We start from the raw sequence: 22,552 nt of genomic DNA on the forward strand, positions 1-22,552 counted from the left end.
ACCCATGAAGGAATTTCCCGCTGCTTTCTTTCTTGTAGGCGAAGCCCATCAAAACGTGGGGTTATGTGTTCTTTCACGTTCTGAGTATCGTGGTCAAGTTCAAGAACTCAAGTCTCTTTGAATCCTAACCCACAAAGACTTCACTTCTTTTCATTGGAGATGAATGATAACTGAGCCCATGGAGAGTCCTAGCCGAGGACTGTCGTCTTTAAACGTGACCAGTCTCTTCTTGTTCTTGCTATTTGTACTTGCTGTTTCGAGTATCATGATCTATGAGCATTTGTTGTTGAAACTTTGAATGACTACAAGAGGACCACGGTCATTCTGTCTCTGGGCATGGATATCACAGACATCATCTTGACAAGTACTAGGGTATCGACTAGGCAGACTTTTGTAGAATAATACCGACACAAAGACATTAGGCTGCCAACCCATGCTTCAATCAAGGGTACCTAGTAGTTATCTAGTGGGGGCGAAGTAGGTTTAGTCACTGCTCGCGGCCCTTCCCCCAGCGAAAGATTCACTAATACGAAGAGCCGCCGCAAGAACCAACCTCTTCTCACTTGTTGACTCCAGCTTCTGTATTTAATCTCCTTTCTTCCCTGCTACATAGTGCTACATACGGGAAGTCCTATCAACATTCAACAACACCAGGTTCGTCTTGTTACCTGAAATCCTACAGCTGCTCAAAATACCTCCAGCTTTCCACTGACTCCAACCCAGAATCATTGTCAGGATCCCCCGCCTTTGCGCCCCTCTCAACGTCTGCTGAGCGAGAACTTCCAGACTTTCATTCGAAACTGTTATTAACGCCTGTTGCAGAATCAGATCACAATCTTGATACTACAAAGATTGTCAAAATGACCACCGTTACTCTCACAAGCTCCGATGGCGTTGACATCACGGTCGGTAAGTTGTCTCATCCTTCTATGCCCTTCATATCCGGTTCTCGGAAGATGAATGCACTCTGTCTTTACTTTTATCTCACTTCCGATACCATACTGATCATGTCTGCCTCTCTGTAGACCGCGATGTTGCCGAACGGTCGATTCTTATCAAGAACATGCTGGAGGATTTGGGCGAATCGGACGAGGCCATTCCTATTCCAAATGTGAGTTTGATTTGCACGCCTTTCCCCTTAGTGATTGGCTCTTTCCATTCTAACTCTATCCTTTTTCGCAGGTCAACGAGGTGGTGCTGAAGAAGGTTATTGAATGGTGCACTCATCACAAGAACGACCCTCCCAGCACCGGTGATGACGATGACTCTCGCCGCAAGACTACCGATATTGATGAGTGGGACCAGAAGTTCATGCAGGTCGACCAGGAGATGTTGTTTGAAATCATCTTGGTATGTACCAGATTACTCTACCCTTCCCGGGAAAATTGACTAAGATGCGAACCTTATAGGCTGCCAACTACCTCGATATCAAAGCTCTCTTGGATGTCGGCTGCAAGACTGTTGCGAACATGATCAAGGGCAAGTCCCCGAAGAGATTCGTAAGACCTTCAACATTCAGAACGATTTCACTCCCGAGGAGGAGGATCAAATCCGCCGTGAGAACGAGTGGGCCGAGGAGTAAGCTTCACATCTCTACTTGCATTGAATGGACCCATTGCTAACAAGGCTGATCTTAGTCGCTAAATGCGAACCTGTTTTAACGTCACAAAATCTCGGACTCTCTCTCTGGCTGTCGAGGGGCAGCCACCTCGTCACGCAATGAGTTTTATCGGTCTAAAGATAAATTCAGTCTACGGCGTTCGGCTTCATAACTTTCTAGCGGTTGTTTGCTTCTTCACTGGCTGTTATCTTCGGGGCTTGTCAGCCCGGGTTCGTTTCCGCTTCTTTCGAATAAATGGGCGAGGCTTCTGCTCTTATACCAGTCAACGATTCTGTTGGCTCGCTAGCTATTCATATTTCAAGTTGCTCAAAAATTTGATGGTCAACCATGACCTGGGATGTGAGTCTTTCTTCGGTCCCTGCATATTCTGTTGATGGATGCAGAGGTCAAGTAGGATTGCCACTTGCGGTAAAGAGTAGATCTACAGGCCCGACATCCCTCCGGCAAATTGCCAAGGGTGCGTTGTATACATAAGCGTTGACAAAACTCCGGAAGTAGTCATCAACAAAGTATTAATGTGGATGCGGTTACAGGAGCACGTCTCATCCATTTCTTTTCGTTTCCTCGCGTCTACGTAGTAACAAGTGGTCATTCCTTAATTGAGTGATATCGCCCATGCACATGCCTCGTTCAACGATCATTACCCATCATGACTTTTCTTTTATTCTTGTTTAGCTCGTGTACATATTTGCAGATGTCCAGAGCCCGACATCGCTCGCATTTATGGAGTCTGTTCGACCTGCACCTTGCAACAGTTCGCATTTCGCCTTAAAATCCAGAGGGCAGAGTTGCACCATTCGCATCGGACTGGCCGGGCTAGACTAAAAGGAAAAGCACGTGTGTTCCAAGATGAACCGACTTGTCACTCATTCAGATTGCTTTTGTTCCGAACAGAAACCGAGAGGTAAAAACATTGTAAGAGCGGCGCGAGGTCCGAACGCACAGTAATCATCGCGAGCAAAATCTGCGGTATCACAATCGGACGAAACAACTGGGGACGGGCATCTCGGTCGGAAAAGAAAAAGGATTCGTCTCGAGTTTAGATACCGAGACGGGTCTTGCGCCAGTGTCTCCGCTTGGCGTTGTATCTGGAGTAGAAGTACCCGTCAGCTGGCTCATTTCTTCCTTTTGTGTCCATGTAACCCGCGCAAAGTTCCAAATCCATTCGTGTGATTCCCCAGGGGCGATTGTTGATAGAGAATGACAAGGTTGTCGTTGTGATCGAGGTCCGATTCAAGCGAGTTTCCCACCACCATTGCACACGATCGACGGCTCCGGATTGTAGAGGAAAAAGAGAGTATTTACCTGATGGTGTTACCGGTCCTGAGACGAATCCACTGGGGAATAGGACGGTTCTGTCTCTGAGCTTTGGCAAGCTTCTGCTTGGTGCGGAAACTCTTGTGGCTCTATTCAACAAAAATCAAGGTTAGCCAACTGTCACCCTGTCACCACAACATCACAAGACGAATATCTCGGTTCATTGATGCGAGAGCAGGACAAATAGAGTCCTGGCATCTTGAAATGACTCGGAATTGTAGGGAGGACTGCTAACCGGCATCTTGAAGGCTTGTCGCGACGGCGAGCTGAGGGTATGGACTGGCGATAATGAGGTTGTCGACCGTCTTCAAAGGGCCGATCGTAGTGGTTATTTTTTGTGTGGGCAGGGTTTAGCGGTTCGCTTCGGGTGGGTCATGTGATTTATGCCTGAGGCATATATACGGCTCCGTATCAATTCACTTCACGACCAGGGACCACATCTGATAGCGGTGATATGCGACGACAACTCTTTGGTTTTTATTGGATACGGAGTTTCGAATACGGCCATCCATGACCTTGAATTGTGCATATACCCTGAGGGTCTCTGTTCGGGTCGTCGAGCTCCGATATTCAAATCCGGCAGATCTAAACATGACTTCTACAACAACCGCTCTCCTCGATCAAAAAGCCAAGATTAACTCGAAATGTAGAAACCTAAACTATTTCTGGATTGTGAACAAACTCCACCCGGAAGGTCAAGATCACGCAGTACAAGGTTCTGGCTGCGTGAGGGCTCGAGGCAGCGACATTCCTCTGCATAAGCTTGCATGTAGTCATGACACACTCGAGTCTCAATCTAGGCAGCATAAGTTAATGAGTTGACTTGACTCATCCGACCAGGAAGTTCCAGGGATCGGGACGAGCTTACGACTACAAGCCTTACCCTTCATACGTGGCGCTCCGGCATAAGCAAAGGAAGAGCAGAGCAGTAATTACAATGAGTCGTGACTCTTTCAAATCGACCAGATGACACGGACAAACAAGCACGTATGGCTCGGTCTCACTTGGTATTATTGAGGCCACTCAGAACTTCCAACGGACGATGGACCATATGAGGCTACAAATGACCATTTAGTCTAGATCGTAGATGTCGGGCACACTCGAGCTCCAGGATTACGAGGATGTTGTGCGGTCTACCTACGGAGTACGGAAAAGCCGAGATTTGATCTTAGGTCCCCTGTATTCTATACGCCTTGCAAATTGATGCTCTTCTGTCTTTGGAGTACTCAAACAGTGTGATTGGCGATCACGACCCACCGATCTGAGCAACGTCAAGATGCTACGGATATATCGAACCCCGAAGTCTGCGTCAACAGACTGTAGAAGGCCTGAAAAAAAGAGGACGAACATAAGTTGAAATCGACATACTCCTATTTACTCCGTACTCCGTATGTACGGAGTACCTTAAGGTAGCTTACTTCTCTTAAGGACACATTTTTCGAGATGCGCCAATCAAGTGCTACTCTATGCGATGCCGCCTCCGTAGAGGGGTCGAGTACATCGCTTAACCCAGGCAACGTTCTCGGGGGTTCGGGAATTATACTTGCCGACCGCTGCAAGCCCGCAATCTTGGAATTGATACTACTGGAGTATGTACTACTCCGTACGGAGTACCTACCTACGTACTCCTACCATGATGCCCAGACGTCTGAGAAGACTGTTCGGCAGTTCCACCTACAGGCTACTGGAGACTCAGGCCCTCCGTTTACTAAGATTGGAGCCATAAAGATTTCTGCCTTCAGCACTCCTATACCTATATAGGCAACTCGTCGTACTCATAGTGGACCAACCGTGCCTCAGGCTCGCACCCACCCCGGCGCTGCACCCACTCCGGCCTAAGGCACGGATACGGGAATACGCGAACGATATTTTCGCACTCTAACATACCCAGTAGACCTACCTTATCATATTACCTTAATACCAGGTCCAGGGGCTCATCTAAACCTGTGTTCTGATTGGCCTGCCTGCTGAAGGGGCTTTTGATATTGAAATTTGGAGTCTTGGAACAACAAGCATCGCAACGTGGGGGAGGCAATAAATCTCCGCCGACGAAAAATTTCCTAGATTAAAGGTTGTTTATGTTTCTTTATCCGTACTAGAAAGTTCTACACAGGTGAGTTGTTGGACATGAAGTCACAGTCAGATGATCGACTATCATCCGGTTGGTTAAGAGTCACAACCTGTGGCCCTAGCTGAGGTTTTCAAATTATTTCGATGCCTTCCATGCGACAAGTCTTGTTAAGGTGACAAGCGGGACAGGAGCAGGAACAGTACCCGCCTACTTGACTGCAAAAAGGAGAAGCGGGTCCATCTGGTTGAACTGTTGAAGCCTCGAAGTCGAAGGCGTCGTTTGAGAAGCGAGCGGCAGATCCATTGAATTTCCCAAACTTGGTTAGGCAGTGCACTATTAGGCATGCTAAGCTATTGCTTCTATGTGTATAAATAGATGAAGTCGGGGTACGAAACAGGTAATGTAGTGTAGATAGTCTTCATAATCAAGATGACCTACAATTTTTCGCCTTGATTCAGCATAATAATCAACGGTACGGAGTAGATAGAAACAGATGCTTCTCGAATTGCTTTTCGGTCACGCATCATGACTCATGAACTTAACGTATCGTTCTCTAGGCAACACAGTGCGGCGTATGCGAGGAACAAAGATGGTGGTCTCTATTAACTTAAACTTTTGTGCATAAAAGTATCGGGATGTCGGGCCTCCGAAGATACGAAGATACGGTGGTTGACGCTAAGATACGTAAAGGGTCTCTCTAGTCTCTACGTAACATCCATCCATGGCTAAGATGTACTTAAGAGTGCGAGTCTGGGAGCAAAAATGTATTATTATTATTTATTGTAATATTACTACAATTAATATTATCCTTACTATTAGGTGACCGTTGAAAGGGGACTATTAATACTACGAGCTGACGCTTAAATGTTGTCTAAATCATGTTCTTTTGAGTGAAGCTCTCAAAAGGAGGTTTCATGGTGTCTTTCTAAACCCTTCAATTTTTCTCTCGTCTTCAAGATTACTTCATTCACTGGCCAGGGTGGAATTTAGACCATACGACATAGAAGTGTTCTTTCTACGAGGGGGAGCACGACGCGGCCCTTACGACGGCATCTCAGACTCTTCTCTCCTATAATCCTCCTTCTTGATTCACTCGACGACCTCTTGAATATTTTAGTGTCGAGTTCCGGAAGACAGATTATCTGCCAGTTAACCAACTTATGGAGTAGTGCGATTCTGGATTGCGCGAGGATTCCCCAATCTGTGACATCTTTATCTGAGAGAATCAGTTTCGGCTACCCTCAACCGCAACATGTCTGCGCCTGAAACCGGCGCCTCCTCTCGGGACAAGTCCCTCGAGGATTTGCAAGTAGCGACATTAGAGAAAGGACGTTCCACTTCATCTTCCAGTGCAGAAAATGAAAAGCCACACGACCATCATTCGCTATCAGACACAACCATGGCGCCTCCAGATGGCAAGAAAAAGGATCATCACGAGAAAGCTGTCGACTTGAGTGATGATTTTCTGTTTGCCCATCTCCCGGAGCATGAGAAAGAGATACTCAAGCGACAGCTTGAGTCACCGTCTGTGAAAGTCTCTTTCTTCATTTTGTATCGCTATGCCTCGAGAACGGACATCCTGATCATGGTCGTGAGCGCAATCTGTGCTATTGCTGCTGGTGCCGCTCTTCCCTTGTTCACGGTATGTATGACCTGCCTGGCAATGTGCTTGTCTGTCAGTCATTAGGTCAAAGAGCTTTTGTGGCTGACGTTTGATCTACTAGATTCTTTTCGGTTCACTGGCCTCAGCGTTCCAAGGCATCTCTCTGGGTACCATGCCCTATCATGATTTTTATCACGAACTGACTAAGAATGTTCTTTACTTTGTGTATCTCGGTATCGCGGAGTTTGTCACGGTCTACGTCAGCACCGTGGGCTTCATCTATACTGGCGAACATCTCACGCAGAAGATTCGTGAAAACTATCTCGAGGCTATCTTGAGGCAGAACATGGCTTACTTCGACAAGTTGGGCGCCGGTGAAGTGACCACGCGTATCACTGCTGATACCAACCTGATCCAAGACGCCATCTCCGAGAAAGTTGGTCTCACCTTGACCGCATTCGCCACATTTGTCACCGCATTTATCGTCGCCTACGTCAAGTATTGGAAGTTGGCTCTGATATGTACCTCAACGATCGTCGCCCTGGTTATGGTAATGGGAGGTGGGTCGCGGTTCATTGTGAAATACAGCAAGAAATCTCTCGAAAGTTACGGTGCTGGCGGAACTGTCGCGGAAGAAGTCATCAGCTCCATTCGGAATGCTACCGCTTTTGGCACCCAAGATAAGCTCGCCAAGCAATATGAAGTTCACCTGGCTGAGGCTGAAAAATGGGGCATCAAACAACAAGTCATCCTTGGTATGATGGTCGGTGCTATGTTCGGTATCATGTTTTCGAACTATGGTCTCGGTTTCTGGATGGGGTCTCGCTTCCTTGTCGACAAAGAAGTCAACGTGGGCCAAGTTCTGACAGTTTTGATGGCTATCCTGATCGGTTCGTTCAGTTTGGGCAACGTTGCCCCCAATGGTCAGGCCTTTACGAACGGTGTTGCTGCGGCCGCGAAGATTTACAGCACGATCGACCGCAGATCGCCCCTGGACCCCTATTCTGACGAAGGAAAGAAACTCGACCATTTCGAAGGAAATATCGAATTCCGCAATGTCAAACACATCTACCCTTCAAGACCCGAAGTTACTGTCATGGAAGATGTCTCTTTATTGATGCCCGCTGGAAAGACTACCGCATTGGTGGGTCCATCCGGCTCTGGAAAGAGTACTGTTGTCGGCTTGGTGGAGCGCTTTTACCTTCCTGTAGGAGGCCAGGTATTGCTGGACGGTCATGACATCCAAACCCTCAACCTCCGTTGGCTGCGACAGCAGATCTCTCTTGTCAGCCAGGAACCTGTCCTTTTCGGCACCACGATCTTTAGAAACATCGAACATGGCCTGATTGGCACCAAATTTGAGCATGAGTCGAAGGAAAAGATTAGAGAGCTCATCGAGAATGCGGCCAGAATGGCCAACGCTCATGATTTTATCATGGCTCTGCCCGAAGGTTATGAGACAAATGTTGGTCAGCGTGGTTTCTTACTCTCGGGAGGTCAGAAGCAACGTATTGCCATTGCTCGTGCCATTGTCAGTGACCCCAAAATTCTGTTGCTTGATGAAGCCACGTCGGCTTTGGATACCAAGTCTGAGGGCGTCGTCCAAGCCGCTCTTGATAAAGCTGCCGAAGGTAGAACCACCATTGTCATTGCTCACCGTTTGTCAACAATCAAAACAGCCCACAACATTGTTGCCATGGTCGGCGGAAAGATTGCCGAACAGGGAACACATGACGAACTGGTCGATCGCAAAGGCACCTACTATAAACTTGTGGAGGCGCAGCGTATCAACGAGGAGAAGGAAGCAGAAGCTCTGGAAGCCGACGCGGACATTGACGCTGATGACTTTGCTCAAGAAGAGGTTGCTCGCATCAAGTCTGCGGTTAGCAGCTCGAATTCTCTCGATGCTGAAGATGAGAAGGCGCGTTTGGAGATGAAGCGAACCGGAACGCAAAAATCGGTTTCGAGTGCCGTTCTATCCAAGAGAGTCCCCGAGCAGTTCAAGAAGTACTCACTCTGGACCCTCATCAAGTTCATTGGTGCATTTAACCGCCCCGAGCTTGGTTACATGCTCATTGGCTTGGCTTTCGCGTTCCTTGCCGGTGGTGGTCAACCTACCCAGGCTTTTCTGTACGCCAAGGCAATCAGCACGCTTTCGTTACCCGAATCAATGTTTCACAAACTCAGGCATGATGCCAACTTCTGGTCCTTGATGTTCTTTGTGGTTGGAATTGCTCAATTTATCAGCCTGGCTATCAACGGTTCAGCATTTGCTATTTGTTCGGAGAGACTCATCCGCCGAGCTAGAAGTCAAGCGTTTAGATCGATCCTTCGTCAAGACATCTCATTTTTCGACAGGGAAGAGAACAGCACCGGTGCCTTGACGTCCTTCCTATCAACGGAGACGAAGCATCTGTCGGGCGTTAGCGGAGTGACTCTCGGCACAATCATCATGACTAGCACTACGCTTGGAGCGGCGATGATCATTGCGTTGGCCATCGGATGGAAGCTGGCTCTGGTTTGCATTTCTGTCGTTCCAATCCTGCTGGCATGCGGTTTCCTCAGATTCTACATGCTTGCTCGATTCCAGCAACGATCGAAGTCTGCCTACGAAGGGTCTGCGAGCTATGCTTGCGAAGCCACGTCAGCGATCCGCACTGTAGCATCACTGACTCGCGAACAAGATGTCTGGGGCGTTTATCACGATCAGCTTCAAAATCAGGGACGGAAGAGTTTGATCTCAGTGCTGAAATCCTCCCTGCTGTATGCCTCGTCGCAGGCATTGGTGTTCTTCTGCGTTGCTTTGGGCTTCTGGTATGGTGGTACACTTCTAGGCCATCATGAGTACAGCATCTTCCGCTTCTTCGTCTGCTTTTCCGAGATTCTTTTTGGTGCGCAATCAGCCGGAACTGTCTTCTCTTTTGCCCCAGACATGGGTAAGGCAAAGAATGCCGCCGCTCAATTCAAGAAACTCTTCGACAGCAAGCCGACCATTGATATCTGGTCGGATGAGGGTGAGAAGTTGGAGTCCATGGAAGGCGAAATCGAATTCCGGGACGTCCACTTTAGGTACCCAACGCGGCCGGAGCAGCCTGTTCTTCGAGGACTGAACCTGAGCGTGAAGCCTGGACAATACATTGCCCTTGTTGGACCCAGTGGGTGCGGTAAGAGTACTACGATTGCTCTGCTCGAGCGATTTTATGACACACTTGCTGGAGGGGTCTTCGTCGACGGAAAGGACATTACCAAACTCAATGTCAACTCATACCGCAGTTTCCTCGCCCTGGTCAGCCAAGAACCTACTCTGTATCAGGGTACCATCAAGGAAAATATCCTGCTCGGAGTCGATAAGGACGACGTTTCGGAGGAGACTTTGATTAAGGTCTGCAAAGATGCCAACATCTATGATTTCGTTATGTCACTTCCGTAAGTTTCCCGTCTCGCCGACTCCTTTCATGCCTGGCGGTTCTGCTAACATGGTACAACAGTGAGGGATTTGACACCGTCGTTGGCAGCAAGGGAGGCATGTTGTCTGGTGGACAAAAACAGCGTGTCGCCATTGCTCGTGCCCTCCTGCGTGACCCCAAGGTCCTTCTTCTGGACGAAGCCACATCTGCTCTCGACTCCGAATCAGAGAAAGTCGTACAAGCTGCGCTGGATGCTGCTGCCCGCGGGCGGACAACGATTGCTGTTGCCCATCGGCTGAGCACCATTCAAAAGGCCGATATAATTTACGTGTTCGACCAAGGCAAGATCGTCGAAAGTGGAACGCACCACGAGTTGATTCGAAACAAGGGTCGGTATTACGAGCTGGTCAATCTGCAGAGTCTCGGAAAGACTCATTAATCATCCCTTTCCCCTTCTTCTCATGTCGTACAAATCTTTTTTAATATCTTCCTCCTCCCTGCTCAATCATGTCGTTCTTGGTGCTGAAAATACTGTGGATATACCACCCCGCTTATGTGTCTATGATTCTCCTGTAAAATCTTCCAGCTTGATTGTCCTCGTCATTGTACCTAATCCTCATCTTCGTTACTTAAAGCGCTTATTATAGAGCTATCATTGGAGTTGACTGGGTATCACTTCTACTTGGGTGGGCGATAGGACAGAATCTTGCGTCGCACTCTTCTCCTAATTGAACACGACTTCGAACTTATCATGTTCTTTAATTTGAGGCATATCCACATAAGGGGAACGAAGAACAAGATGCATCACAAAACAGCCTGTCGGAAATCTGCCAGCAGAATCCCAGACATCATGTCCATCTATAGTATCAGGAGACATTGTCAATCTCGATCCCCCACCCCAAACTCCCTCTGCACATCGACCTGTCGCATCCCACGCGCGTCAGCTATGAGACCCATCAGACCCTGTCCGATGTCCTTGATCTCATTGTACTCGTGGAGCAGACGAATATGGCGTTTCACCGTAGTTGAGGGATCATGTCTTTGAAAATGTCAGCATTAGGCCGCAGTTTTAGAGATAATCAACACGAGTAAGAGAATGTACTTCAACTTCGCTTTGGTCTCTGCGATTTGAGCTTCAAGCTGAGCGGTTTGCGAGTGGAGGTCCGCGATGGAGGCCTGTAGTGCTTTCTGTTTGTTATCAGCTTCTGCTGGGACTCGTTCTGCTCCTAAAACGGCTATTAAAAGTGCATACAATCTTCTTGTCGCGTTGGATCTGCTGTTCAGAGGTTGGATGTGTGAGGTCTAATATATCGCTGTTTTCGGTGGTTTGCTGCAGGGGGCTGTTCTTCCCTGGAGAGGCCATAGGAAGAGCAAGGCAGGAAATTCACGATAGTGTTGCTTTTCAGGGAGTGGTTAGTCAAAACAAGAATATCTGTTGATGCAATGTGATTCTGGTGGAGAGTTATTGGACGGATGTCGATGTTTTCAGAGATGAGATGCCATTGTTTGTTCGGTAGAGGCCTTGCTATACAGAATGAACAACAAGATCCTCACTAGTTGAAACAGTATAACAGCACCATTATATACTGTTAAAATTCTGGTAGTCTACTTTTGCAGCAACAATTCATTCATCTGGTTATCACGAATGCTGTTGAACATATAGAACTAAAGTAATAAACCATCTCCGACCAATCCGAGTACTCCGAATCCCTAGCCCGAATCGGGCATTCGTAATGTCCCCGTCGTATCCGCACCTTTGAGGGCTCCACCAGGACGGAGTACATCATCTTTGTCCATCGACTGTCTGCTCTCTTTTTTCCTTCTTCCCTCAACTCCCTCTCAACCTCTTCTCGAGTTTGGTGAAGAAGATGATGGGTATATTGGACCTACGAGGGGTGCTTGTTGCCCTTCTCCTGGCATCCTCCATCGTGGCTCATGGCGGCCACGAGAGTGTCCCTGAGGGTTCCGCCGTCTCCAAAGATCCTATTGTAAGTGTCGTGTCATTCGCACTTTGCTACTAGTCTGCCCCGAGGCGTCAGAGCAAACGGACTAACATTGCCGTCCGGTGTAGGACTCGACATTATGGATTCATATGATCTTGATGGGATTTACCTTTGGCATCATCTTCCCTCTGGGAATGGTACTTGGGGTAAGTTCATTGCCTTGGCCGTCGATAATGGCCGGTCGCAGAAGATTGCACCGACGTTTGGACTGACGACTTGTTTTGCCTTAGATTGTTCGCTCGCGGTGGCATGTCCCTCTTCAGATCATCGGCACGGTTATCGCAGTCGTTGCATACTTCCTAGGCCACGCTCACAAGGGCCGTCAGTTCGGAAAGAACGTGCATGCCTCGTTCGCGAACCTGTTGATGCTTATGCTTGTGGTGCAAGTCGTTATCGGTCTTTATCTCAAGCTACATCTCTCCAAAGGAATCCATGGTCGGATCCGTCGGTTCTTCGTGGTGCTGCACGGCGTTCTCGGCAAGGCGATGCCGATTGTGAGCTGGACGCAGATGCTCTTCGGCGGTATCGCGGCGAATGGCTTCTGCCAGGGTGATCATCTTGGACAATGTCTGGCACATTTCATCATGGGCAGTGCGTTCATTGCCTATGGTATCATGCTTACTATCCTGCTGCTTGTTGGTCAGTACTGGCTGCGCCGCACCGGCCGCAGTCAAGAGTTCTTCGACTCCTTGGTCATCGCGGCCTGGGGATGCGTCAACACCTTTACAGAGCATCGTTGGGGAGGACCATGGGTACACAATGATCTGCAGCATACCACTATGGGCATCGTCTGGTGGTGTGCCGGTCTTTTAGGTATTTGGATGAGCAGGAAGAGAAATGGCCGCCCCAAGCGGAATCTCATCCCCGCAATCGTTATTCTGCTGACCGGTTATGCGATGTCGGCTCATCCCCAGACCTTGATGATCAGCACCATGATTCACTCCATTTTCGGCTACACATTGATGGCTGCTGGTTTTACCAGAATCATTGAAATTGCCTTTGTGCTGAAGGACAAAAACACCGTGAGCCTCGACGGCTCGGACCCTAACAGCTTCCAATATCTGCCTCCTTTCGTAAGTTCATCTTGCATCTGTCTTCTTGAACCACGTGTTCGGACGTAACTTGGGCTAATAAGTGATTTTCACAGCTCCTGTACGCATCTGGCTTTCTGTTCATGGGCGCAACGGAGGAGCAAATGCAGCTGCTCCACGATGCTGGAATCACCCACGTGTCTTATATTCTGATCCTGTACAGCATTGCCTTCATTCTCTTCCTCTGTAAGTGGACTGTCTTTCTCCTTTGTCCTCTCTTAGGCTGCTGGTTCTGATTCTAACCTCGACGCAGTCGTCAATATCCTTCTACATATTTACGCTGTCCATGCATGGCCCGACTCCGCAAAGCTCTCTGCCCATTCTCGGTCTTCAAGCACCACAGATCCGGTTCAGGACTCTACCTTTATTAACGGCCACGCCCGCTCGGCGTCCGAGACTCAGCAGGTCCATGACGCCGAGGCGTTCGAGTTGCAGGGCCTTATCTCCGACGAAGAAGATGAGGACGTGCCCGGTAACCGAAACCACGTCATGGGTCCCCGAAAAGCGGAAGACGAAGAGAGCGCCCCTTTGGTTGGAAAGGAGACGTCGTCGACCTGATTCGCGGAATCTTGTTCTTTCATGACTTATCTATGTGTGGGCTCGCAAGAGACAATCTGCGTTCTAAAACTACCAAAAGACCCTTACTTCATATTTTTCAAACTAGAGAACGACCTATCTCACTCTGATGACTATGACGTGATTGTGAGATTCTTGGTGCTTGTTGGGAATGGCGTTGCTGGATTGTGTGCCCTCCTTTTCGATACTTCCTGACTTCATCGGCCATTTGTTTTGGCTTGTATATATACCAGATGGATGGAATGACTTTACAAGAATCATTAATTGGATAATTGAGGAGACCAATGTTTTTCTAATATTTATGTCAGCCTGTATCAAAAAGACGACGCGGTCTATATTAAGATGGTTTGGCCAGATTCATTTTCGAACCTATCGTACATGTCATAAAAGTATTGAGGCATGTGGGCATAAGAGGAAGACCAGAGGTGCAGCCTCGAGAGTGCGTGCGATCTCCCGACACGCCGGTCAACTTGCAACTGGGACAATTGGGAGGTTTTAGATATTTGTAGGTAGGCTTGTAGGTAGATTAGTAGGTAGAGGAGCGGCGATCGGTTCGCCGTTGATGGGAATTGCATTCGCAACAGGAGGCATGGCAGAAAGAGCATTGTCCACCTCTGGTGGGAAGAAAGGATGCAAAGGGTAGATGGGTGCGACGGACTTGTCGCCGTCGAACAGTAAGAGGTTCTGTAGTGGCTGCTCTCTTGCGCTCAGCACATTGATCACGTCCTGCGCGAGGCTACCGCCCACAAACGCCGCCACAGGGCTCAGTTCGCTGCCGAGATTCTGTAAAAAGTTTCGTAAAAATTCCGAGTCCAAAGTGCTGATGTCAAGCTTCAGTTCTTGGTGACGGTCACGAGCAAGCTTGGTGAACAGTTCAAGATCTTGCCGGGAGAATGTAGGCAATCTGCCTCCGGAAAGCTTCTGGAACTCCCACAATGCCCGAAGGCATGTCAGAAGTGGCGTGACCTGTCTCCGTCGTCTCGGCAGTCGGGTCAAGTCCTCAGGGAGAGGTGATGTGTTTGCTAGGATGAGGGGTGAGTAGATTTCCCGCTTGGTCACCATCTCGATGATTTTGTCATTTTCCTTCTTTGTGGTGATATTGATGATGCTTCTGGTGGGCGTCTCTTGGGTTGACGGCGAAACATTCGATTTGGAACGTTCAATGACGAAGTCATGAGAAATTAGATCGGCGAATGCGAAGCCGTAGAATCCATGCAAACCGGCAGCATAGAATGGACGGTTGGAGATGCGGCATGCGGCGTTGATTGTGGAGTAAGTTGGAAAGTCAAGCTCCGTGGCGATGGTAACATCGAATTGCGCGAAAAAGTCCGGTTGCTTCGTCTGGATATCTTCTGTGTCGATTCGAAGCTGAACTCTAGGATTCATCGCATGTATCGCCGGGGCCGCAGCTTGGGCGCGCTGTCCTCAGGATTAGCTCTTATGTTGCCTCACTTGGAATTCCCCGCGATTGACGACATACATTCTGACCAACATGCTCCTCGGATATGAAGAATTGAGCTCCAAGGTCTTCTTCCTTAACAGTCTCATGATCGACTATAGTAAGAGTACCGATGCCTGCCAAAACGAGATTCTTCGCGATTTCATTTGCCAATGCTTTGAACGTAATCAGAAGGATATTTGCGGACCGAATCCTAAAACAAAGGGCATTCAGAATCAGTTCCCAAACGCGCACGGCTGGGAATTCAGAGTACTCACTTCTCTTGGGCCTTGACCCCCCAAAGACGGATTTGACGATCATAGAGAGCAATCTCATCTGGTGATCATAGCATGTCAGACACATATAGGCCCGGGCTCTCCGTCGTTTGGAAATGTGCACCTACCAGCACTGATCGATTGGGCTGCGTTTTCTAGCGACGATGCCATGCTGGCTGGTGGGTGTTTGAAGGATTACAGCACGCGAATGGTTTCCTTGAGCTGCTTTCCTAATCCAATTGATCCGGTGTCTTTGTTGAGAATGGTTGTGACAGTAAGAGAATCGCGCTCAGCGCTCAATAAGTCGGTCCTGAAGAGAGCAGTTCTTGAGGTAATAGATTGCGCAAGAGACAGTCAATGTGTTGCCTGCAATATGACTGGTTTCAGCCAAAGTGACGCCGATCTTCTGTCCTTGATAAATGAAGTCCGGAGGTGTAGATGAGGAGTAGTGCTAGCTGCTCAGTCACCAGGAAGAGAGAGGACCAGGGAGAGGGTAGAAGAGCAATGGGGAACCGTCCAGTGCCTCAAATGCCATTCACATGCAGATAGCCGGCAGAACTATTCAGAAGCTAGTGAATCTAGAGAAGACAATGAAGGCATTCAGAGGGAGTGTTGAATGAAGAATACCTGGTCCTTATCCATGGATCACGTGTCGCACATCATGGCCGATAAGTTATCGCCTTTCACTGAAGCGTCATTTCCCGCTGTTATCAATAATAATAAGCTTCTCCTTCTCCTCCACATCGTCTGAGTTCTGGCTAATGTCTGCTTGTAACTCAAAGCCCTGACAACATTCTTTGTTCCATTTCTCAATCATTTTATCCGTCCTCTTTATTTCTCAGATTTCAAGCTTCTGGTCAGGTCATTTGCTCTTTTGACCGGGTCCCGTCTTTCTCAATAATCATCTCCATATCTCTCTGTCTCTTACATTCTTCAATCATACTGGTATAGTGCATCCCCGCCTCTTGAGCAGTTCGACCTGTCACGCCAGCTGACGGCATATTAATCTCATAGAATGGTGCGTGGGTAACTCAGAGCATTTCTGCATCCTACATTCACTTCGTTGGTCGATTCCATCGAGCCTCAGAAGTTATTTCGTGGAGCCCCATTTCTCTCATCTTAAGTTGACTGTTATATATTCGAACTGTAGTCGGGGAACTACGATTACCCTCCTGCCTCTCGCCGTGCCCCTCGCGCAAGTCGTACTTCCGACAGATCTCAACCACCTACTGAAAATCGCTTACAACATCTGAGGGATTTATTGAGCTCTGAGCGCCATCGGGATAGTTCAGCGACTACCCGCGCTTTAGAAATACTCAACCAGGAGATAGAGGAATATCGTTCCAGTCGAGCCCGCAACTGGACCAGCTTTGAGCAAGCTAGAGAAGCTGTAGATCGTCAGATCCAACTTTTGCAGGCAGCCACACCTCACAGGGAGGAACAGACGCGCGGTGCTGATCACATAGGCCACCCCCGACTAGTAACGCAGAGGTCCTCAACTACCGATGTCGCGGGATTGAATCCTAGCACAGCTCCTTCGAATTCGATACGATCAACTAGTGACAGCAGACCTTCGAGACGTCGGCCCATGCGACATCGACACCAAGAAGGACGAAACAGAGCCCCTGAGGCACAATCCCTTCTCGACGAGCTCGTACCTCTCGATGAAACAATTTCTGCGATGCCGCTAGAACCAGGCACCGACCTGCAGGGGGACAGTCGGAGGGCCAAACGCAGAAAGCTCGAGTCAGATGATAAAAGAGAAGGGCCCCAAGCTTTCCGCTATGGCCATTATGGCCAAGTAGTACCTGGCGCTCTCAAGATGGAAATCAAAATGTGCGACGGCGGGACATATGATGATTCTGACGGCGAGAATTCGTGGCCAGAGAACATCTTGCGCAATGATTCAGCTGTCTACTGCACAAAGTCAGATCGATGCAATCTTATTCTAAAACATCGGGGAGACGCCCCCTTCTGCTTGAGCAAGATTGACATCAAGGCTCCAAAATCTGGATACAATGCTCCGTATGTCCTATCTCGAGCAGTCACTCGTGCACTTGTCTCGTATTTACTGACCGTTCTCTTAGAGTCCAGGAAGGAATGGTGTTCGTGTCTATGGCGTATGATGATGTCTTGGCTCGTACCGCCGCGTTCAAGATTCTTCGGCCGGCCCCTCGTCGTTCTAATCGGAGCAGGCGTACTGGTCTGCAGCCTTCTGAGGAATATTTGAACGCATTTCGGACGCCCCTTCAGACTTTGGAAAGAGCCGTATTCGGAAACACAGATTCTCCTTCGGATTCTGATAGCGACATCAGCACCATCGCAGGACCCGATGCCCCCGATCCCATGGCTGAGTTTCAGGTAACGACTGAGTATGATGGTGCCTCTGATAATGATGATGGCTGTGATATGGACGATGAGGATGATGCGGATGATGCTGACGGCTCCGAAAGCGATGAAAGTGAGACTGAAAGAGGGGTTGTTTCTGACGAGGCTACCTTTTACCGGAGACGTGATGAAATGTTACAGCGTATAGAGGCTGTGGAATGGTCGTACGAGATGGAACAGCGCGGGCTCGAAAGACGGCGTCGGATCCCCAATCGTGTCGAACCTGCTGCATCGTCTGCGGCCCCGGAGTCTCGACCTGCAGGCTCATCATCTCCCCCTGTGTTAAAGCCACATGCTCGCTTCTTCATCGAGCGAGCAAAGAGCATGGTCAGCATCAAGTTTGATCCACCTGCGTACGTATTCCAAGATCCTGTTGAATTCCATCACTGAAAGTTCGCTGACCATTCTCAATAGCTCAGGCAGATACATCTTGATCAAGCTCTGGAACCCCCGCAACGATGGCAATATCGATATTCGGAGTATCATTACGTACGGCTTTGCTGGTCCTCGATTCTTCCCCGCTGGGGAATTTAGGTAGACGTCGCATCAGGCCAATGCGGTAGCCCGGCTCAACAAGCAACATTCCATGCATCCTTCGAACTATCCTCTCCACCCACTCTGTCCTCCTACAGCCTCGTTTTCTTTCAGTGAGCCAAAGAGTCATCGCGGATTCCGGCTTGGCTTAATTGTTCGTGTAATCACATTATGTCATTCCATTTTACCATAAGCGATAGAGGTCCGAAATTCGTGGGTCCAAATGGCGTTTACGTTACGGTCTAGGTTGTTTTCGTACCTCTCTATGTATTCCAAATTTCGCAAATTGTATGAGTGTACGGACGATGACCACGTTGAAAAGAGGAAAGTCAGAATACAAAGGATATGTAACGATTGATTACATGATACTCCACGGTGATTCCATAAAACGACTAAAACGAAGTGAACAAAGCGCAAGCGCTGCAAGTCCACCATACAGTTCGGGTCATCATTCTGGCCTTACGCCAAGTCGAGCGTCTCTCGTGCGCGTCAGAGAGACTAAACGCCATGCGGAACCCGCGTTGACAGAAAGCCTTGCAGGGGGTATGATTGTTCCCTGAGGGAAATGCTAAGATCGATTTGCCAGGACGACAGGTGACATGACTCAACAGTGACGGGGAGCATTCCTAAATCTATGCCAAATAGCTGACATCGCGTGTAATTCTTGGGATCGAATTAGCGGAGACTGCTGGACCGACCTCAGTTGCCGGAACAATGCAAAACCCGTCGACAACTGGTATTTCGATGCAAAAGAGGTAGCGCGAACCCGGGGTATCGCCCGAAGCAGAATATTAGAAAGAGCGGTATAGGAAGAAGTGGATGCTGTAAACCAAGGCCAAGACCGTCAAAAAGCTGCAAACCATCTCGGCAGACAAAATTGACCGTAATCCTATGTACATCAACGTCGGTCTCGTGCTTCCAATCGGAAGGCAAAAGAGAAATTCTGAAAGAAGGAGCGGAATCCAACACGCTATTAATGAGTATGAGTGTCAACTGAACAACCGCAGTGTTCCAGACATATGTCTGCCGAATCGATGCTCGTTTCATCCCTCGTGCAAAGATCATCCAACGCCGAACCTTAATACGTGAACGTAAATAGTCAACCAAAAGATGCACCTCAAATCCGTATCCAACTCCGTAAAAAATGAGCCGTGTGTCCAAAAGTATAAGCGTAAAATGCGGCAAATATGCATGAGCATCTAGATGACGACAACATCTCCTTCAGCGTCTGCTGGGTCAGAGGCCATCATATCACCATATTTGCCCACGGACATGAGCATTGAATCATCGTCAAGGTCAATAGCACTATCGTCATTATTGGGAGCGTGAAAACTGGCAATGTTGTCAGCGATGCTAGGTGGCTTTTCAGTTTCCACCGAGGCTTGATTTGGGCCTGCGTCTGACGGCGGTCGATTGAGTGATGTCCTGGTTTGGGGATTCACATCCGCCGATGAAGGACTTGTACTGGACCTTGACCGATCACTAGCCTGCTGCGCATCAGAGGCGCTAAAAGGGCCATTCTTCTCAGGAGATGGACCGCTGGATTGTTTCAGCAGAAAATTGGGCGGACCGGGTTGGTCAGAGCCATAACTCATATTTTGCAAGGTGCTCGGTGTGAAACGCATAAAACCATTCTTTTCGGCCTGCCATAACATCATCTCGTGAAAGAAAACTTTCGTCATCCACCAGGCGCTGAAGCTTTGCGCACCGCCAAGGGTCAATCGACGGAGAATGCAATCCCATAAGGCGTCGACCTTTTCAATGACGCATTGCGTGCGATGGTGGGGAAATGCGGAGGATAGGCTAAGTATAAAAGATATCCACTTATCCGGAAAGTTGTACTCCTCGCCAGCGGACGCCTCGACGGGATATTTATGAGCCGCGCGATCCTCTTCCGTGTCTGGCTTCGTGAAGAACGGGTGAGAGGCAGAGGGGTTCAGGTCGTCCACAGGAGTTAGCAGAGCTCGAACGTCATGTTTCAGTATCTGCTCTGCCGCCCGCTCCGCGCATGTGGGAATGTTCGCTCGTGAGATCATCTCCTTTGCATCAACAAGCGTTTTAAAATCGAACCACATCTGGTTCCTATTATCAGGATGGCACAGCCATGCTGCGGCCGCATTGGCTGATTGGTTTACATCAAGCATGTGCCTGAGCAGATTGCAGAAAATATGGGCCGGTATTAACCTTGCCAGGCTGACATGTGCAGGTTGCGCTTTGAACGTCTCACCAATATGAGCAGTCAGCCGTTGTGATATCGAGCTAAAAGCGTCCAGGACAAGTTTGGGAACAACCTGCGTGGTGAGAGGTGCCACGAACGCAATCATCTTCTGGTACATGAGCCAATCACACTCCTTGATCCAGGGAGCGAGGTTTGGGTGTGTCAGCAGCTTCTGTACTGGAACCGTCAAGGTCCCATGAAAAGCGGAGAAATAGCGGAGGAGGTTCCGCTCCTTGCAGTAGCGGAAGCTATCAATTACGGAGATACAATGGGAGCGGTAAAGGGCTGCAAGAGCCGCCGCCACCTTAGTATCAGTATTACCGGGAAGATAGCCCCGTATATCAGGCAGTTGGAAGGAGTCGTTGTCCATAGACGTGCCCTCGGCGGACGGTAGGTGGAGCATCTGATGAATCAGTTTCCCAGAATGGTTTCCGACATTCTCGAGGGTAATGCTGTGGTCACCGTTGGGACTAGCGGTGTCTTGGCAGCTACATCCTGCGTTCGAGGAACTCGTTGAGAACCTAGGTGTAAATGACGCAGTTGGTGAAGGAAACACTGCGGTATCTGTTGGCGGCGGTGGTAGAATACTGGAACAGCATGTAAGCTTTCATCTTCCCGGACTATCAAGTATGTAATTGACAAACCTCTTCTGCATGGCTCCGTCAAGTTTGTTTTCTATGCTACCACCAATTTGGCCATTGGTGATCGACGAGACCTGCGGGTTCAACGGCGGCGGCTTCTGCTGTTTTTCCTCGATGACCGTTAAATCCACATAGTGGTACTTGGATTCTCCACGAACACCAAGGCGTCTGGTTTGCACATTCGGAAATATGATGCGCACGAGTTTACCAAAAGAAGCCGGATTCAAGACTGACACACGCTCGGTGCCACATTTCTCTGCATAGCAACAGTAAACACGGTCTCGTCGGACAGAACCGCTGCTCTTCCGGCAATTCTCTCTCAACCTAAGCATCCATGAGTACGAGTACTGATTTCCTGTCGATAACAATAGGAAACGCGCGTCCGCTTACCAGATCATGGCAAAGACCTGCTTAACTTTCTCGGCCTTGCCCCCAGCCCCTTCATGTTTCAGAACCTCTGCCGCCATTTGCTTGAGCGAATAGCCCTCGTACTGACGGAGCAACTTTCGCAGTTCATTGTCATTCGCTAGTGATGAATTGGAACCTTTCTTCTTCTTCGCACCAGTCTCCGAGTTCTCATTGTCTTCTAGCACGTGCTCCGGCAAGTGATTTTCAATATTATTATCGTAAATCGCTTGATACTGAGGGATCGGCATGGCAGGCAGACCGTGATGCGACAGGCCTGAAGGGATGGAATGGTGAGAGAGGCTATGCCCGTGCATTGCATGGCTCGGAAATTCCTCTGCCCTAGGAAGCACTGAATGATGAGGATCTTGGAGTGTCGGATCGAGCGAGGTGCCATTCACAGGATGCGAGATCTGCTGGCCAAACCGAATAATGATGTCTTCGGGATTACTCGCGAAGACATTGTGACCAGCGGCGGATTGGGAGGGCATAAACTGGGAAAACCCATCGGCGATCTGCTGGTCCTGTGTTTGTTGCGTGGTACTGGAATGGATACTGGCAGTTGATCCTCTAGACCTTGGTCGACGGCTGTTTCGTGAAACTACAGCTTCTGACCGGGCTCGCATAGGATCTGCCGTTCCAGGACGACTATGCGGTCCTGCTAACTGTGTTGTTTGTGATGCGACACTCGAGCATTGCGATGCAGCTCGCCCTGTTTGTTTTGACGACGGATTAGCAACAACGGACGGAAGGCGGAGGCTAAAAGAGATAGGCTAGCGACAGGGCAGTAACGACGAGAGATCAGATGCAAAGTAGAAGCCTCAGAGCATCGAAAGAGACGCAGGAACATCTTACCCATCTCATGAGCCATAGTGGAGGGTCTGCTACACACTACCCGACTAGGTGGTTGTGTTTCGTTAGTTGCTGGGTGCGAGTAGGTTGGTAACCACGGGCAATGGTGTCT

General features: G+C 49.0%; 8 protein-coding genes across 8 annotated transcripts; 4 read left to right on the forward strand and 4 right to left on the reverse strand.

Moving 5' to 3' along the window:
* Positions 1-640: 640 nt before the first annotated feature.
* On the forward strand, positions 641-1,883 carry skpA (SCF ubiquitin ligase subunit skpA). Its single transcript, XM_024831621.1, has 7 exons — positions 641-654; positions 724-730; positions 823-909; positions 1,026-1,111; positions 1,183-1,350; positions 1,410-1,578; positions 1,638-1,883. The coding sequence occupies exons 3-7, from the start codon at positions 861-863 to the stop codon at positions 1,721-1,723; spliced, it is 558 nt and encodes a 185-aa protein (XP_024685394.1). The 5' UTR covers positions 641-654; positions 724-730; positions 823-860; the 3' UTR covers positions 1,724-1,883.
* A 1,039-nt stretch (positions 1,884-2,922) lies between these two features.
* Positions 2,923-3,450, reverse strand: P174DRAFT_384336 (60S ribosomal protein eL39; the record flags this gene model as incomplete). Its single annotated transcript, XM_024823203.1, has 2 exons — positions 2,923-3,025; positions 3,359-3,450. 2 exons carry the CDS (start codon positions 3,448-3,450, stop codon positions 2,923-2,925), a joined length of 195 nt encoding a protein of 64 aa, XP_024685395.1.
* A 2,350-nt stretch (positions 3,451-5,800) lies between these two features.
* On the forward strand, positions 5,801-10,581 carry mdr1 (ABC multidrug transporter Mdr1). The gene is made up of 3 exons (XM_024826581.1): positions 5,801-6,651; positions 6,734-10,038; positions 10,101-10,581. Exons 1-3 carry the CDS (start codon positions 6,262-6,264, stop codon positions 10,456-10,458), a joined length of 4,053 nt encoding a protein of 1,350 aa, XP_024685396.1. The 5' UTR covers positions 5,801-6,261; the 3' UTR covers positions 10,459-10,581.
* P174DRAFT_384340 (SWI5/SAE3 family protein) lies at positions 10,401-11,638 on the reverse strand. Its single transcript, XM_024823204.1, has 3 exons — positions 11,272-11,638; positions 11,122-11,195; positions 10,401-11,058 (listed from the first exon to the last, which is right to left on the reverse strand). The coding sequence occupies exons 1-3, from the start codon at positions 11,380-11,382 to the stop codon at positions 10,899-10,901; spliced, it is 345 nt and encodes a 114-aa protein (XP_024685397.1). The 5' UTR covers positions 11,383-11,638; the 3' UTR covers positions 10,401-10,898.
* A 175-nt stretch (positions 11,639-11,813) lies between these two features.
* Positions 11,814-14,047, forward strand: P174DRAFT_384343 (Ytp1 family protein). The gene is made up of 5 exons (XM_024823205.1): positions 11,814-12,007; positions 12,091-12,168; positions 12,253-13,095; positions 13,170-13,299; positions 13,367-14,047. Exons 1-5 carry the CDS (start codon positions 11,888-11,890, stop codon positions 13,669-13,671), a joined length of 1,476 nt encoding a protein of 491 aa, XP_024685398.1. The 5' UTR covers positions 11,814-11,887; the 3' UTR covers positions 13,672-14,047.
* On the reverse strand, positions 13,975-15,975 carry P174DRAFT_438622 (E1 ubiquitin-activating protein AOS1). Its single transcript, XM_024826582.1, has 4 exons — positions 15,531-15,975; positions 15,406-15,463; positions 15,170-15,341; positions 13,975-15,108 (listed from the first exon to the last, which is right to left on the reverse strand). Exons 1-4 carry the CDS (start codon positions 15,571-15,573, stop codon positions 14,185-14,187), a joined length of 1,197 nt encoding a protein of 398 aa, XP_024685399.1. The 5' UTR covers positions 15,574-15,975; the 3' UTR covers positions 13,975-14,184.
* A 1,108-nt stretch (positions 15,976-17,083) lies between these two features.
* On the forward strand, positions 17,084-18,328 carry P174DRAFT_417813 (uncharacterized protein; the record flags this gene model as incomplete). Its single annotated transcript, XM_024824635.1, has 3 exons — positions 17,084-17,427; positions 17,490-18,143; positions 18,205-18,328. 3 exons carry the CDS (start codon positions 17,084-17,086, stop codon positions 18,326-18,328), a joined length of 1,122 nt encoding a protein of 373 aa, XP_024685400.1.
* A 1,195-nt stretch (positions 18,329-19,523) lies between these two features.
* P174DRAFT_364244 (RFX family transcription factor) lies at positions 19,524-22,214 on the reverse strand (the record flags this gene model as incomplete). The annotated part of the gene is made up of 3 exons (XM_024821974.1): positions 19,524-21,129; positions 21,187-21,507; positions 21,574-22,214. The coding sequence occupies 3 exons, from the start codon at positions 22,212-22,214 to the stop codon at positions 19,524-19,526; spliced, it is 2,568 nt and encodes an 855-aa protein (XP_024685401.1).
* Between the last annotated feature and the right edge of the window lie 338 nt (positions 22,215-22,552).

The sequence above is a fragment of the Aspergillus novofumigatus genome (assembly GCF_002847465.1).
Source record: "Aspergillus novofumigatus IBT 16806 chromosome Unknown P174scaffold_2, whole genome shotgun sequence".
Lineage (NCBI taxonomy): Eukaryota > Fungi > Ascomycota > Eurotiomycetes > Eurotiales > Aspergillaceae > Aspergillus > Aspergillus novofumigatus.